Source organism: Mustela erminea, chromosome 6 (assembly GCF_009829155.1).
Source record: "Mustela erminea isolate mMusErm1 chromosome 6, mMusErm1.Pri, whole genome shotgun sequence".
NCBI classification, from domain to species: domain Eukaryota; kingdom Metazoa; phylum Chordata; class Mammalia; order Carnivora; family Mustelidae; genus Mustela; species Mustela erminea.
In genome coordinates, this window is record NC_045619.1 from 57,315,374 (window position 1) to 57,333,033 (window position 17,660).

Genomic DNA, 17,660 nt, shown 5'->3' on the forward strand with positions numbered 1-17,660 from the left:
GGGTTTAAGCAGGTCCACTCTCAGATTCTCTACAGGCTTTATAAACAAAAAATTAAATATAGGACCTTGTTCCTTTCTGTAAAATCTGTTAGTACCATTTTTCTTATCCCAAGTTCTTTTCATTAAGTAAAACTGAAGTATAAAGTTTAATCCACTGTGTCTGTTTCAAAATTCCAGTGTTTTAAAGTGTTTAGAATCTAGCCATATCTTCCAGGTATATCTGGAAAATGGGAATTGGGTAGGAAGAGGTTTTGGGGAGATGGAGAAAGCTCAAGCTATGTTTGACATATCTGTAAGAGGAGAGGGAGCTAACATACGATTAAAAAAGAGACAGCTCAAACCAAATTGTTAGGCCAGTTGCTCTCCTGTATTATGGCTGATCTGGCTTGTAGTTACCCTAAGTGGAGCCATAGCTAATTTTGTTCTTTGGGTGGTATCATAATTTGCCAAATAAAGACTCTATAAACCTTCATCTCAAGCAACCCAGTTATTCTTTGTTTCTGGAGACTCTGGGGACTAGGAAACTCAGGAGTCACCACCTTCAGTATTAAAATCAGGAGGATTTGGAAACCTATATGTAGAAAAAAATGCTTTGTAATGAGTTTGTGATGTACAAGGGAGCAAAACATTGTCATTTCATTGAAACTGGAGTTGAGGGATAGGATCTTAAAATATTTCTAATGAGCATAGTAAATGGAAAGTTAATTTTCTAATACTCATTTATTTATTTTGAATAGCCTTTCTTTTAAAGTTTAAAAATAGTTTTGTAGAAATGCCTGGGTGGCTCAGTCTGTAGAGCATGTGAACTGTTCTTATGAGTTCAGGCCCTACATTGGTGTGGAGCTAACTTAAAAAAAAAAAAGTTTTAGTAATCTCTATGTGCTGTTTTGTTTTGACTGTTGTCATGTTTAACAGCTTTATTGTTTTACCTTAGTGTGAAAAAAATATTTTTAAGAGCCTTAATAGGTTCATCATTGATCCTCATAGTCTGCCTGTTTTCACTTAAAGGTCTTTACAGTTATTTTAGCCTTGACTTCTACCATCAAGGGCTGTTGGGATTAAACCCTGTTGTTTGGAGAAGAAATGCCATATCAAAATTTTTTATAATGTTACATTCCTTGTGATTATGTATTTAATTTTGGTTGTAGGATATAATGAAACCAGATGCTTTATTGAAAACCTGGGGAGCCAGTTTCAGTGATGTAAGGGGGAAAATAGAAACCCAGACATATTAATGGTTTGTTCTTCTCCCCCAGTTCATGATTAAGTTAGTTGAGATAATAGCTTGACTAAACACCCTTTCTGGTACCTGTGGGGTTTTATTTATTGTAACAATGTAATTACATTTTTAGCAGGATATTTTTGTTAGCACTCTTTGTTATATTTTATATGCCTTGTGAAAATTACTGAAGCCTTTTTGAACATTGGACTTTCCCATCTAAGTGATGGTAGAAATAGTGTTTATTGTGTAGGATTATGCTAAGGATATAAAGTACTGTGTGTCATACACTTAACTCAGTTGTTGGCACTGGCATCAGTTAACTATTAAGTTAACTTTTATTGTCTATTTATTTATCTTTAATTTTTTAAAAAAAATTTTATTTATTTATTTGTCAGAGGGCGGGAGAGTACGCACAAGCAGGGGGAGTTGCAGGTAGTGGGAGAAGCCAGCTCCCCACTGAGCAAGGAGCCAGATTACAGACTGGATCCCAGGACCCCGGGATCATTACCTGAGTTGAAGGCAGATGCTTCACTGACTGAGCCACCCAGGCGCCCCAGTATTTTAGTTTTAATAATTGAATGTAATGGAATCTAAATGCTTTAGAGTAGGTTTTATTAATCTACTGTTGACAGCAAATTACTAAGTAAGGTTCTTTGTTTTAAAATTTATACTATTTTTTTTCCATGTTTAAGAGCTTTTTATGAATTTGTAGGAGCATTTGGAAGTGGACCTAGTCATTCATTTCTACCAATCCATGCTATGTTCCCTTTTTAGTCCTAAGATTTCACATTTTGAGACAGATTTTATAAAAGCTTATTAACTGGATTGTTAATACCAGAATTGGAAATTACAGTGACCTTCAATAAATACTGATGGAAGTAAGATTTCCTTTTCTGTTTTTGTTACAGCAGAAGTAGAAACTAATGGGAAGGATAGCAAACCTGAGGAAGAAGAGCAAGTAATAAATGAAGATGAAAGACCTTCTGAGAAAAGTAAGCATGTACAAAAAACCCGAACTAGTTTAGAAAAATAGCTATTCATTGTTTCTTCTTTTAAGGCTATGGAATATATTTCCTTTCCTGAGATAATTTAAAAATTTTGCAGTTTAAGTAAAACAAAGTTAAATCATTTTATTGACAGCTAACCTAAGGATTTTTGAAAGTGTTATTTTCATATACCTCAGTATTTTGTTTATACTTTTTGTTTTATGAGAAAAATTTATGCTTAATATTTAATAAGGTATTATTTGAATGTCTTGAGATAAATTGTTTTAGATTTATGTTTAGAGCATGGAGCTGTAAGAATTTTGTTGGAGGTGATACAAGTTAATGAAAATATGTGTCTGTCTCCTCAAGGTTCCTGGGCTTCATGGGAAAGGGGACTTCATGGGACAGGGTGCAGTTAGGTTTATAAGATAATCATTGGACTCGAAGTCAGGAAACCTAGGTTTTGTATCTCTCTTTGTCATTCTGGTTTTCATGTATGACTAGATAAGTCATGATTTTAAGGGAAATCATGAAGTAGAACTGGATTTTAAAAGTAGGCACGTAGATAAATGGGTGTAGAGGAAAGCAAAGAGGGATACTTATGGTCACATAAGAACATTTCCCTTTAATAAGTGGAGATTTTAGTATTCTTACAATTTATATATTGAAAAAGAAACCAGATAAAATTTGATCTCATGAATGTATTACCAGTGTTTGAAATATAAATTTTCTAAGTGAAGATCCTTGAATATCTTTACCAAATTTACTTTTATAATGACACAAATTTTACTGTTTTTATTTATTTGAAATTCATTAGGACATGTTAAGAATAACTAGCCTTGGGTGCCTAGGTGGCTCAATCAGTTAAGTGTCCGACTTGTGATTTTGGTTCCAGTCATAATTTGAGGGTCATAATCTGAGGGTCGTGGAATTGAGCCCTGTGTGGGGGCTGTGCACTCAGTGGGGAGTTAGCATGAGATTCTCTTTCTCTCCCTCCAACCTTCCCCGCTGCAAATGTGCGAGTTTTTTTCTCTCTCTCAAATAAATAAATCTTTAAAAAAGAAGAGTAACTAGTCTTATGTTATTTTCCTAAGGCTAATGATGAAGATTTTTTCTAAATGCTGAGAAAAAAAATGTATTGAAGAGGAGGAAATAATTAAAGCTATTAAAGCTATGTACAGCTGATAGATATCTGTGACATGAGAATGAATATTATATTTTATAAGGGGATTCATGTGCACTATAAAATTTAGCAAAGAGAATGAATAGAAGATGATTTCTTCTCATCTCATATTCATATTTTAGGTGATTCTCTATTTTAATATGATTTCAAAAGAAGAATTTTTTATATTTACATTATACATTGCTTACCCTCAGGGTGTTCTTGTTTAGCATACTGAAAATAAGTTCAGAGTTTAAAAGCTACCTATCTGTTTTTCTAGTCTCTAAAACAATTCATAAAATTGCTGAGTGAGAATGATACTGTGATAACTAGGAATAATATTTAGCTGAGAATGGAAAAGAGGCATTAGGGTCTGTAATAAAAGTCATCATGCTTTTTTGTCCTCAGGTGAATTTTCCAGAAGAAAACGTTCTAAATCAGAGGACATGGACAATGTACAGTCCAAACGTCGTCGATACATGGAAGACGAATATGAAGCAGAATTTCAAGTGAAGATTACAGCCAAAGGAGATATTAACCAGAAGCTACAAAAGGTGTTACAGATTATAAGTTAAAAACGATATTAAATAAAAAACATGACATTATTCTGTATTTACTGACATATTTAGGTTTTTCATAGAACTTAAAGTCGTTGAGCTCATTCTTAATAATTTTTTATTTTTTTATTTTTATTTATTTATTTTTTTTAAAGATCTTATTTATTCATTTGACAGACGGAGAGACTGTTTGTGACTGTCATTTGACAGACCGCTTGTGAGCAGGCAGAGAAACAGGCAGAGAGAGAGGAGGACTCAGGCTCCCTGTCGAGCAGAGAGCCTGATGCAGAGAGCCTGATGCGGCGCTCGATCCCAGGACCCTGGGATCATGACCTGAGCCAAAGGCAGAGGCTTTAACCCACTGAGCCACCCAGGCGCCCCAGTAATTTAACTTTTAAAACTGATTCTTTTTAAAAGAGGTTTTGGATTTTATTTTTTCTTTCATACTGAATTTTATTCTTTGGAAATGTTAAGAGTTTTATATTTTAACTTCTAAAAAATACATTAACTTTTTAATCTTCATTATAAGGTGGTTTTATTGTAAGTTCCTACATTGTAACTCACTGTTAGGTTCTTTAGGCTTACTATTAAAAATAGTAGGGACAGGGCCTTAGATTGACTAGGGAAAGGAAGTATTTAAAATACAAACTTTAGAAACATCTGCCTGTATCTATGAAACTAGAGTTAGAAATATTGAAAATATGTAGTATTTAATATACTTTTCTAAATGTGTTAACAGATGTGTACGACAGATGCCTTTTTAAGAGGAATATGAAAGTCCAGTGAAATTATTTTTTTAAAAGTCTTACAGATGTAATAATGAAATTATAAATAATCTACATTTTAGACCAATATCCTTTTTCCACTAAGATACAGTATAAATACTCATATTAGAAAAAAGCAGTTAATTAGTGAGGTGATTAAAAAAGTGCCATTTTTCTTTCCCAGCTTTTTAAATTTGTCATATGGTGGTAATAATGTTTAGTTTTTCTTACAGAGCTATTATAAATACGAAGATAGGTATGTGAATTTTGAAACTTATATGTGTACTAAGAATATATTCCTCTGGAACAGTGTTATTACTCAAGTATGGATTGTGGACATGTACTGTGTATTCTATTTGTTATAATAAGATAAATAATGTAAATTGTTAAGAAGGCATTTAGAAATATTTTATAGAAATTTCATAGTGCAGTGATACGCTTAGTCTCACAAAAATATCATCTGCAACAGATTAGAAATTTTAAAAACTGGTCTTTTAACTGATTTCCTTTGAATCACAGAAGGTATGAGAAATAAATATTAAAACCTCAGTATAAAATTACTTACAAAATTTGACCCTCTGGAAATTTTCTGTTTTCAGTATAATTTTGTCATAGTAGACACATGTAGAAGTAGAGGCTTTTAGCAGATATCATTGTGTTATGAATGCCAATGTGTTTCTCTTGAAATTAATCAATACATTAAACTGTCTTACCAGTCCTTAAGAATATTTACTCTTCTCTGCTTGCTGAAATGCCTTCTTTGACTGTAACAAAGAAATATATCTCTTTAGGTTGTACAGTGGTTGCTGGAAGAAAAATTGTGTGCACTACAGTGTGCTGTATTTGATAAGACTTTGGCAGAATTGAAAACACGAGTTGAAAAGATTGAATGTAACAAGAGGCATAAAACAGTTATTACGGAACTACAGGTTCGTATACTGATTTGAATTGTATACCCATGCGTCATTATTTTTATTACTTGTTTTGGGGGATACATTTTCAAAGTTGATAATAATTACATTTAACTTCTAAATATTAGAAGTAGAAAGAGGCACTATTTGTTTGCTAGGGCTGTCGTAAAAAAAAGTACCGTAAACTGGTAGCTTAAACAACAGAGAAGTACTGTCTCATAGCTCTGGAGGCTAAAAGTCTATGACCAAGATGTTGGAAGAACTGGTTCTGTTCGAAGGCTGTGAGAAAGAATCTTTTCCATGTGTCTCCTTCCTCTAGCTTCTGATGGTATACTGACAGTCTTGGACATTCCTTGACTTGTGGAAGTCTTTTCTCTTCATATGGCACTATAAGTGTGTGTGTGTGTGTGTGTGTGTGTGTGTGTGTATGTATGTGCACGTGCGCACATGCACACACATGCCACGCACCCATATTTCCCCTTTTTACAAGGATACCAGTTGGATTGGATTGGAGCCCATCCTACTCCAGTATAACCTCATCTTTACTAATAACCTTTGCAAAGACCCTCTTTACAAATTGAATCACAATTGGAGAATACTTAGGGTTCAGACTTCAATATATGAACTTCTCATATAGTTCAACCCCTAAGGGAGCCTTAGTCACTGAGGAAAGGCTGGTATTATCTAGTTGTAAATACCAAATAATATTTATTGTAAGTGATTCTTTTTATATTAATCCACTTCCTGCCATGGATCTTATGTTGTAAAGATATTAGTTTGTTAATTTATATTTGTTAATGATTTTTACTTTTCTTTTTTTATTAAATGTAACTATACACATATATATACATATAGTGTCAGAGCTTCTAAATGACTGAAATGAACACATGCAACATGCTGTAGTAAATCATTTTATTCCAAGACTAAGAAACTGGAAATTTTTATCAGTACATTCATGTTGTCATATAGTAAATGCATGGTTTCTATTAAGCTATCTGAAATATGAGCATAGTCTACAGAGGCTGAGTTTGCAAACCACTTATAGACCCTTACTTTATAAATGAGGGAAAAGGGGTCCATGAAAATAAAGTCACTGTTTTCTAGTTATAAAGCAAATTGCAACCAAATGTGACTAGAATTTATGTATTTCTTAGCCTGAAAGTTATATTCTTGGGTTCATATTGTTAATTTATTTGAAGTGAGACTTTTTAAATAATAAGATCTTTGTAGTAATTTTGTTATGTACCATATAGTACGTTACTAGTCCTCTTTCTTACCTTTAGCAGATCTTTCTAATAGTGATAGTGTTGTTTAGTTATTAAACTTTATTTTACTAATACGGTCGAGAATTTTGAATTAGAATTTTAAAATGTTTGAGGATTTAAAAAGAGTGGTTTCATTAATTGTTTCTCATTTTGTGTTTTTAAAAAAATCTGAGACTTTGACTCCCATATTCTCATATAACATGCAAGTCCAGATCTCTTAACACTTAATAAACTTTTTACTTTGATGTTACCTGGTAGCCTCAGAATCTGAATCCTTTAAATGCCAAAACATTCTCTTCTCCACAGATAAATCCCCCATACCATTGTTCCTCTTACTTGTAATTCTTGAATCCTTAGAAAAATCTTCCAGCAATATCTTTTCCATTTTTCTTCTCATTGATAGTTTTTGAGTTCTTGGAAATTGATTTCTTTCAGTCATTTCACATATACAGTGGATTGCCAAATTATAACTTTAATTTCTTACAAAAGTCTATTTTTTGCTTCCTCTCACTTTTCACAAGGCACAGGTCCATTTACATGTGGATTTTTTTCAATTAATTTGGGTATAGTACTGTAAATACATTTTCCTTTTCCATTCCCTTGATTATAGCAATAACCTTTTACATGATTACTCTGGTTCTATTTTTTAGGTACTTACTGGCCCTTCCCAATGATTGTACTCATCTTTCTAAAATACTGTTTGTTTCATTCTCCTCTGTATAGTCCAGATTCCTCAACAAAGTGCCATCATTCATTTTTTTAATTTTTAATTTCTGGATCTCCTAGTTTTTGATCTACTTTTCCTAATACCTACGAATTGCTACACTGTCCTACAGAATATCAGTGTTCATAGTATTTTCATTTCAGGCCTTCAACTTTATACTGTTTCTCCCATTTAAGTTACCTGTAGTGATCTGCCCTTGCCATGCTATTAATTTAAATTTTACTAAGCTCATTTAGTTCCTGTCTCTTTCTGGGCTTTTCTGATATTTAGTTTTTAATGGAAGTAAAATTCAATAGCAAAATAACTGTTTTTACTTTACAATTCACTGGCATTTAGTTTATTCCCATTGTATGACTCTCATCTCTGTCTAGTTATAGAACATTTTCATTAACCCAAAAGAAAACCTTATGTCCATTAAATAGTCACTTTACCTTTCCCCTAGTCCTTCGCAACCACAAATCAACCTGTCTCTATTGATTTACCTATTCTGCATATTTTTTTAATGAACAGAATCCTACAATATGTGACTTTTTGTGTCTGGCTTCTTTCTCTTGGCGTAGCATTTTCATGGTTCATACACAATTTAGCATGTATCAGTACTGCATTCCTTTTTATGCCTAAGTGATATTTAATTATATTTATATGCTATTGAAAGTATTTGTATACTATTCAAAATAAGTAGGTATTCAAGATGTTAAGTGTAATTTCCAGAAAAATCATTAAAGAAAAAAACTAAAATATATATAGATAGATAGTATATAATATAATTGGTTTGTGTTATATACATGGTTGACCCTTGAATAATGCTGGGCTTGGGGTGCTGATCCCCTCCCCTGATATAGTCAAAAATCCATGTATAACTTCTTTTTTTTTTTAAGAGAGGTGGGGGAGGTGTAGTGGGAGAGGGAAGAGAGACTCTTAAGGGGGCTCATGCCCAGCACAGAGCCTGATGTGGTGCTCAATCTCAGAACCCCGAGATCATGACCTGAGCCAAAATAAAGAGTCGGATGTTTTAACCTGCTGTGCCCCCCCAGGCGCCCCGCTGCGAAGTTTATTTCAATTAATACATTTTCTGCTCTAGAATTTCTATATGTTTTCTTTACACAGTTTCTGTCTCTTTGATATTCTGCTTAGCAAGACATTGTTTTCCTGTTTCTTCTCATTTTTTTTAAAAGTTCTTTGTCCATTGTTTCTTTCAGCTCCTCGAACAGATTTTTATTCAATTTATTTAAAGTCTTTGTCTAGTAAGTCCAATACCTGAGCTATCTTTCTTTTCATTATTTTCATTCTGTGAATGGCCCATACTTTTTTTTTTTTTAAGAATTTTATTTATTTATTTGGCAGAGAGAGATCACAAGTAGGCAGAGAGGCAGGCAGAGAAGAGGAAGCAGGCTCCTTGCCAAGCAGGACCCTGAGATCATCACCTGAGCCGAAGGCAGAGGCTTAACCCACTGAGCCTCCTAGGCGCCCCTGGCCCATACTTTTCTTATTTCTTGTTTCTTTGTATGCCTCCTAATTTTATGTTGAAATTTGAGTATTTTGAATATTATATTGTGGCAGCTCTGGGAATCAGATTTTTTTCCTCACTACCCAGAGTTTGTTGATGCTTCTTGTTGTGATTTGTTGTTTGTTGGTTTATGACTTCTAAAATGTTTTTGGAAAGTATAAATTCTTTGTTATGTGGGGCCCCTAAAGTTTGGTGTTTCATTAGCTTAGTGGTCAGGTGATGTTCTACCAGTTATCTTAAATGCTTGAAGCATAAAAAAAGAAAAAAGGAAGAAGGAAAAAATACTCACCCAGTCTTTGCCGATTGGCTCTGTTGAGGCACTCCTTCAGTGCTAATTAATCAGGCCATTTACAGCTTGCCCTATCCAGCTTGCCTTAGCCTTCACTTCTACTTGCTTAAGTGAAAGCTTAGGGTCTTTTCAGGCTATTTTTTGCTTTTTTTCCGTGGGCATTTGCATAGTCTCTATTCAAGAGCTTTTAGAGTCCCTTTTGTGTCATGTGTCACCTTTCCCAACCTTTTCTTACCCAGGCTTTTCTCTTCATTGCTTGTCCAAATTGTTGTCCTTTGCCTCAGGCTGCTGTGCCAAATCTTTTTAGGAAAAGCTGTCTGGGATGCTGCTCCAGCCTTGGGAATTACTTGAGTTGGGTGAAACAAAGGCTGGCCTGTGTGCTGGGCCTTAAGAGAGATGCCAGTGAAAATAAGGTCCATATGCTTCCTGTGGCACTAGAAGCCTGCACCAGGCATGCTAACTGTCATCTTCACAGCCACTGCGGATCTGGGTGTGGGGAAAAATGAATAGACAACCTAAAAGACCACAGTGCTCTCTTACTGCAAAGTAGCAGCTTTATTCTTTCCTAGGTCTTCCCCTTGGCTTTTCTGAGTTTTTTTAAGTAGGCTCTGTGCTCATAGTGGGGGCTTGAATGCATGAACCTGAGATCAAGATGTGAGCTGAGATAAGGAGTTGGACACCAGCTGAGCCACGTAGGCACACCACTGTTTGGAGTTTTTTAATAGATTCCAGAGTTGTGCAAAAGTTGATTCTAAAAATGTATGTCAGCTCATTAGTTGCTTTTGGGAAAGGAATGAACCCTGAAGTTCCCTACTCAGTCATTTTTGGGGATATCACTCTGTTCTGGTATTTTTATTATAATTTCTTTTGCGTTCTCCAGTATTTAAAGCTTATGTATCACATACTTCAACAAATAATTATATACTTTGCTAAATTATTTACTGTTTTTTAGTTACAGCTAACAATAAACATTTTGAAAATACTACTGTATATATATACTGTATCTCATTCCATAGCAGTTGATGAGTACATCTTCCCGATTTGCATATTTATATTCATTTATTATATCTGACTGACTTTGGCAAAATCCAGTATGAATTTTATAAAATTCAAAGTTAACACAATTGAAAACAAATACTTAAATTGGGTTCAGGTATTTTGCTTTAAGGAATAAATTAATATAATAACTAATTTAGTATTAGGGCCCTCTTTTTTAAAGCAGCAGTTACTATAAAAATACACTTTTAAGAGACTCATGATCCTTTTGCAATAGTGTAAAAATTTATAATATATTGAAAAATTCGGTGAGAGAATAGAATTGAATCATGTAGACTTTATCTTTAGAGGAAAATTCATGAAGTTCTCTTTTCTGCTAAAATTTTTAAGGTATAAATTTCTCTGTAGATAAAGCAAAGTAGATTTTTGATTGATTTTCATATTGTCTTTCTTACATATTTTTAAAATAGGCTAGTTTGGGATTATTTAAAATCATTTTTAAGGTTTTAATAATTGGTTTGTTGTGTGATAGGACTTGTCCACTTCCTTTTATTAAAGCCTGTTTTAAATTATTGGCTTGTTTCCTTATTTCTGTGTACTAAATGTATTTTTATAAGAGCTGAAAATAATTTTCAGCATTGGGATATCTTATATATTTCTTTAAGATTGGTTGCCTTTCTTCCTTTTTTTTTTTTTTTTTTTTTTTTAGATTTTTTTATGTATTTAATTGAGAGAGAAAGAGAGCAGGAGCAGAGGGTGGGGCAGGGGTAGAGGGGAAGCAGACTCTCTGCTGAGCAGGGAGTACAGTATTCAGGGACTCTTGAATCATGACCTGAGTGTGAATCATAGCCTGAGCAGGGATCATGACCTGAGCTGAAGGCAGACGCTTAACTGACTGAGCCACTTACGTGCCTGAGGGATTGGTTACTTCCGGAATCATGAAAAAGTTTTTGTGTATTTTTGCTTTTACAGAGATGTCAAATGGTAAAATAAATCTCAACATTATTTCCATGGTTTTAATTTTATTTTTTTAATTACAAGGTAGTATAAGTTTTAGATTTATGTATCTGATGCATTGTCAAGATGAGAATTCTAGTAACTTATAAGAAAGTCTTAAAATGGAGATAGTTGTCATTTGCTGTGGAGTCAGTAGCAAATGTGTAATAAAAAGAGAAATCATCAACAAATATTTAGCTTTTCTGCCCCTCCCAGACCATAAACCCCTCACCAAAACATATTTTCAGATAGTTGTAGAGAGGAACTAAAAATGGAAATTCTCTGCTCTTTAAATCAGAACTGTAATTAAAGTACTACATATCAAAACCTGTAATGAAAGCCACAGCAGTATTCAAAGGGAAATTTATAATTTTAAATTCATTACTACTGAACAGGGAAAGAGAAGAACATTATATGTTCATCTTCTGTGCTAGGAAGAGACAATTACAAACTAAACTCCAGAAGGAAGAGAGACTAAATTAATGAAATGTAAAAAACCCAACCCTTTTGAATACTGAGCAATGAAGACAAAACCTTATTCTTTTGTGAAGACTAAAAGTAGATTAATTTTTTATTTATAAATAATGAGTACAAATAAACTACATAAGGATTGAAAAAGGAGACAAAGATCCAGAGGAGATTCTTTAAGAGAACATTATTACATATAACTTTATACCTATGATGTCCATCTTATTTAGTAAGAAAGTAGAAAGCCTAAGATTGTAAGAAACTCTGTTCAGGTTATAACCCATATCATATTTAGTAGGGATCATGGAAGTATTTCCATTGAATTTGAGACTAGGACAAAGGCATCTGTTATCTATGCTGCTCTTTGGAGTTTTGGTGGCAGTCTGAGTAATAAAATAACGATAGGAAAAAAATTAAGAGTAATGATTGGTAACACAATGGAATTAATTTGGCAAACTGTAGAGAAAGTAAGAAGTTTAGAAACTACCTGATTGAAGAAAAACTTTCTAATAGTTTTTCTATGTATCAACAATGAACAATGAGAAGATAAGAGATAAAGGTTTCACATATGGTAGATATTTAAAAATGAATAAGTAGTTAAGAAAAAGAAAAGAAAATTTTAAGACCATTGTGAGGAAAAAGGACAGAAAAAGAAAATCTGAGTCAACAAGTCCACTGTAAATGTACTATGTTCCTAGATAGGAAGACTTGATTCCTTTCAAATTATTGTACAAATTCAAAATACTCAAAATTTCGAGTGGATTTTTTTAATGGAAATGGAAAAGCTGTCAACACACCCTGGAATACAGTATTTCATTGGTTATAATTTATAAAATGTTGTTTTAAGTAGTTTTAACTGAAAATAGCCCCCCCACCAAGTAAATCCATGACTGTCTAATCCAAGAGACAGTTTTGAATAATGGATATGTGTATCCATTTATTCAGTAGCTTTTTTTGAATGCTAATATTTTGGTAAGTCAGACTTGATGCTTGATTAGCTCTTTTCTCAGATAATTACTTCCTAAGAGGTTCCTTGGTGCATAATTTATGCAAGGAAATCCCTGGTTTGCTTAGCTTGCTAAATAAGGCTCAGTGTGTCTGAATTGCAACAATTTATGTGACTTATATTTAAATAGCTACCCTTATGCCTATATAAGAAATAGATATGCCTGAGAAAGAAACCAAGAGCAAAATGAAATAAAAGTAGTAAAGACATAATAATAGAATATCCCTTTCCTAGACTAAAATCTGACTTGTTTATATAGTTTCTTAAAAAAATCTCACATAATACTTACTAAAATAGAGACCCAGTCTTAGACACATTATGGCAGATATTTTGAATTACAATTTTGAAAAATTGCACAGTTTCCTACATTAAAATAAGGAAAAAGGCTGTTTTCTTATTTCTTTTTTTATAATATTAAATGGCAGACAGCAAGTCAGTGTCCAGATTTTGATTTTAATTTCTCTGATAGCTTAATTTTTTAAGTGATAAAATCCTTTTTAAAAAGCTTTTAAATATTACAGATGTATATGACTTGAAAGTGTAATCCTCTTTACATTCTCCCTCACTGCCTGCCAATTCTAACCTCTAGAAGAAACCACTTTTAACTTTGGTATTTATTCCTCTAGACCTTTATATATATAAAGGTCTTTATATATATACATATGTGTGTGTATATATATATAAAACTCATTTTGTATACTATATATATATGTGTGTATATAGTATACAAAATGAGTTTTAAGTAAAAGTAGTATAATAATACTCTACAAACTATTCAACTTATAGACTACCCACCAGGTAGACTCAAGAATGAAAAACATTCTTGCATAAGTTGTGGTACAGAAAACACCTTCCCCTATATCTTTCTTGAAAAAAATTACTTGAAATATTTTAATCATAGGAAGGTAAATCTATATTAAGAATATAAAATTATGCTGTATGTCTTTGGTATTAATAAATATGCATAAATACTCAAGTCCTAAGGAAAATCTTCATCCTCGGGGTCATATGTGATTGAGTTCATAGGCTCTCTCAATGGACTTAAATACTTTGTTAGGTTTGGGGTCTCTGTCAGAAGTGCCTACTTTCTGAAAGAAACTTTAAAAGTAAATAATATCATTTTCTTTGTATGATACGCATATATTGGATAAAATAATTTTTCTGGAAGAGTTCTTCCTTAGGTGGGCCTCATGAACACACTCAGAAGTTTTAATTTAAATTTCTTGAAAATATATTTAACATAAAATGGCAACAGCAGTGGGGTATTTGGATGGTTCAGTGAGTTGAGCGTCTCTTGATTTGGGCTCAGGTCATGATCTCAGGGTTGTGAGATCCAGCCCCTGCTTTAGGCTCTGTGCTGAGCAGGGAGTTTTTTGAGATTCTTTTCTCTGTTCCTTCCTCAGCTTATACATGGGCTTGTGCCACTCACTCTCTCTCTAAAAAACAAAACAAAACAAAAATAAAAGCTTAAAAAAAATAGCAGCATGGGGTGCCTGGGTGGCTCAGTGGGTCAGGTCATGATCCTATGGTCCTGTGATCAAGCCCCACATGGGGGGGGGGGTCTCTGTTCAGCGGGGAGCCTGCTTCCCCTTCTCTGTCTGCCTGCCTCTCTGCTTTCTTGTGATCTCTGTCAAATAAATAAATAAAATCTAAAAAAAAATTGGCAGCAGCAGTTAACAGCAACAGAAACAACTAGTTGAGTATTACATCTGTACTTTAGTAAAAGACTTAAATACAAAATACTCATGTAGTAATGAGATAATTTTTTTTCTTTCCTGTTTTTTTCCTTAAAGTTTCTGTGAATATGTATTTGAGCAAATATGTGATCAAGCAGCTTATGTAAGCAGTATAATTGATGAATAAATAATTTCACTAAAATGTTAATAGTAGCAAGGTAACATTTTTGACAGAGTATTAAAATTAACATAATATGAAAGTGTTTCAGAGTAATATTAAATGACCACACATACTATGCTGTTGAATGTACAAATTAGCAAAGCCTTTCTGAAAAAGAAATTGTCATTAAATATTTGATAATTCTTAGATAATTTAGCTATAAATAGCATTTTAGATAAGAATCATTTAGACAAGAGCTTTAAAAATATTTTCTGTCTCAGAAGTTATATTTTGTGAGTGGTACCCAAGGAAAGAATTTTGGAAGAACAAAATTGTTAATTGCATTATTTGACTATAGCAGTACATTGATAAACACTGAACATTTCCATTGGGAGATAGAGGGTATAAACAATGATTCAGTATATTACACATATATTCATAAGGCATGGCATTGGGTCTTTTATGACTTACAGGTGTGCTTAGTACAGAATTCTCAGAAAATTGTATAGTTCCAACATACTGAAAAATAACAATAATAAAAGCCCCCATAATTACATATGCTCAGAAATGTACTGGTTTGTGAGTTCTAGGAGGGAAGAAGCTAACCTTCTAAAATTAAGAGTGTTTACCTCTGGATATTGAGTTCAGAGGTCATTTTAGTTTCATTATGATTTTCTGTATTTTTCAAATATATATTTTATAATCAGCTTGCCTTATTTTCTTTGCTGTTGGCGATCTTCTCAGGATCCTTTCATTTGTGCGTTTCTTGTAATGTATATATGAGTTCCTTTTTAATCCCATTATGTTACTTGATTTCTGTTTCATTTTTTGCTTTTTTTTTTTTAGGCCAAGATAGCCAGGTTAACCAAACGCTTTGGAGCAGCCAAAGAAGATCTTAAGAAAAGACAAGAAGTAAGGATGTCTATGCTTGCATAATTAATATTTAGTTTTAAGTGGTAATTTTAGGAAATGGTGAGTTAGGAGGAAAGTCTTCCTTTATTACAGGTCTGAAATTTGCTTTCATTCTGTGTACTTCCTGTATGTTCTTTCTGGAGCCACAGCTCTAGAACTAATTATTAATCCTTTTCTAATCCTCATTTACTGTTTGCATGTATCAATACTTATATTAACCTATTTTACAGCATTCTGGAAGTTATATTTTCATTTCATTTTTAAAATTATCTTTGGGATTTGTCTTACCATGTTTTTTTCTTTTTACATTCTTGTCAGTGTCCTAGTCTAGTCTCTTATTTCCGCCAAACTATGTTAGTTAGTGTTCTGTTACATGGAGTAGTCCTCTTCTCTGCTTCCACCACATAGTTAAGTCCAAACATCGTAGCATAACATAAACTCCAATGTATAGCTTACCTTTTGCTTTTTGTTATTTCCTTAGTTTTTCTGTAATACATACTTTTAATATAGCACTTGTATATTGCATTATAGTTTTTAGTTTAATTTCTTTCTTTTCCTCTTGACTTTTTTTCCTATTTGAGCAAATTATATTTCTTTGTCGTGAGAGCTCCATTGTGTGGCACTTAATAATTGCCACTAAAATTATTTCAGTAGTAATCATTATTACTGTAGGATTTTTTTGTCTTCATTGTGACATCTTCTTTACTTGACTTTAAATAAAGTTATTTTGAAATAATTATAGATGCACAGGAAGTTGCAATGTAGTACATAGCCTCCTGCGAACTTTTCACCTTAGCTTTCCCCAGTGGTGAAATCTTATATCTGCAGTATAATATCAAAACCAAGATATTGATAAAATTCTGTTAAGTAGTCTGTAGACATTATCATTTCTCACCAGTTTTTATATGAATTGTGTGTGTGTGTGTGTGTGTGTGTGTGTGTATGTACACACGTGCAGTTCTATGCAGTTTGATCCCATGTATAGATTTATATAACCTCCACCATAGTCAAGGTCTAGAACTGTTCCATTACCATGAAGGGACTCCCTAATGCTGCCTTTTTACAGTTTAAACCTACCTCATTTCCCCCCACACCCACCTGTTCCTGTCCCCTGGCAACTGCTAATCTGTTCTCCAACTGTATTGTTTTTACTTAACTTTGTAAACTCTGGTTGCTCTTTTTTCTTGAGCAATTGATAGTTTTTATCTTTGTTCTACACAGACTAATCTCAGCAAACCCTCCTTTGGCCATTCCCAAAGATTCTTTTTATAATAATCATACAATTTCCTGATTCATTTTTTCAGCTTCATTTATTTGTTATAATATAAAAATTGCGCTATTTTATTTTTCAGATTAGAAAATTGATGTAAATCTTTTTTGAAAAAAAGATTTGATTTATTTGAGAGAGAGAGAGTGAGAGAGAGAAAGTGCACAAGCAGAAGGAGAGAAAGAAAGGGAAGCAGGCTCCCTGCTGAGCAGGGAACCCCAAGTGGGGCTCCATCCCAGTACCCTGGGATCGTGACCTGAGCCGAAGGCAGACATTATGAGCCACCTAGGTGCCCTGATGTAAATCTTTTTTATTAGCTGTGCTTGAACCAAAGAAAGGGCTTTGCGGTTTTCCCTTTGTTTTTGTACAGTACGTATTTCCACTTCTTCCCTTTTATCCTTATGTTTGAACTAAGCAGCATGCTGCCCACCATATACTTCCCAGTGTTTGTCTATTTTGCTTTCAGAACTACTTTCTAGTTGTTCTTCTTTACATATTTAAAAGTGACAGACAGAGACACACTTTAAGAATGATATGAAAATATTACAATCCCTGAAAGGTTTATTATAGAGAGCTGTAAGTATTATGGAAACAACAAAATACTGTATAATTCCTAAAGATTAGAAAAGATTAATTTGAACAATTAGGATATGTGGTGCTTGAGAAAAATATTGAGGTGGTCTTCAGGCTTTCAGATTTTGTTCCTTCGTTAATTAGTTTTTGGGTAAGGCCAGTTTTACATTGCCAAACTGGGACATCTTTCTACCCATTCTTGTTAAATTTTCTTTTTGT

The 17,660-nt window shown here is 33.2% G+C and overlaps 1 protein-coding gene across 5 annotated transcripts in view; it reads left to right on the forward strand.

The window, feature by feature from the left end:
* The window catches only part of ATF7IP (activating transcription factor 7 interacting protein), a 118,876-nt gene that overhangs the window by 63,925 nt on the left and 37,291 nt on the right, over positions 1–17,660 (forward strand). For 4 of the 5 annotated variants that reach the window (XM_032347397.1, XM_032347399.1, XM_032347395.1 and 1 more), the window contains exons 3-6: positions 2,131–2,214; positions 3,779–3,924; positions 5,483–5,620; positions 15,536–15,601. In XM_032347397.1, the coding sequence (XP_032203288.1) occupies positions 2,131–2,214; positions 3,779–3,924; positions 5,483–5,620; positions 15,536–15,601 (434 nt within the window). The remainder of the gene's footprint in view (positions 1–2,130; positions 2,215–3,778; positions 3,925–5,482; positions 5,621–15,535; positions 15,602–17,660) is intronic. The other variant, XM_032347396.1, reaches the window with a different exon arrangement.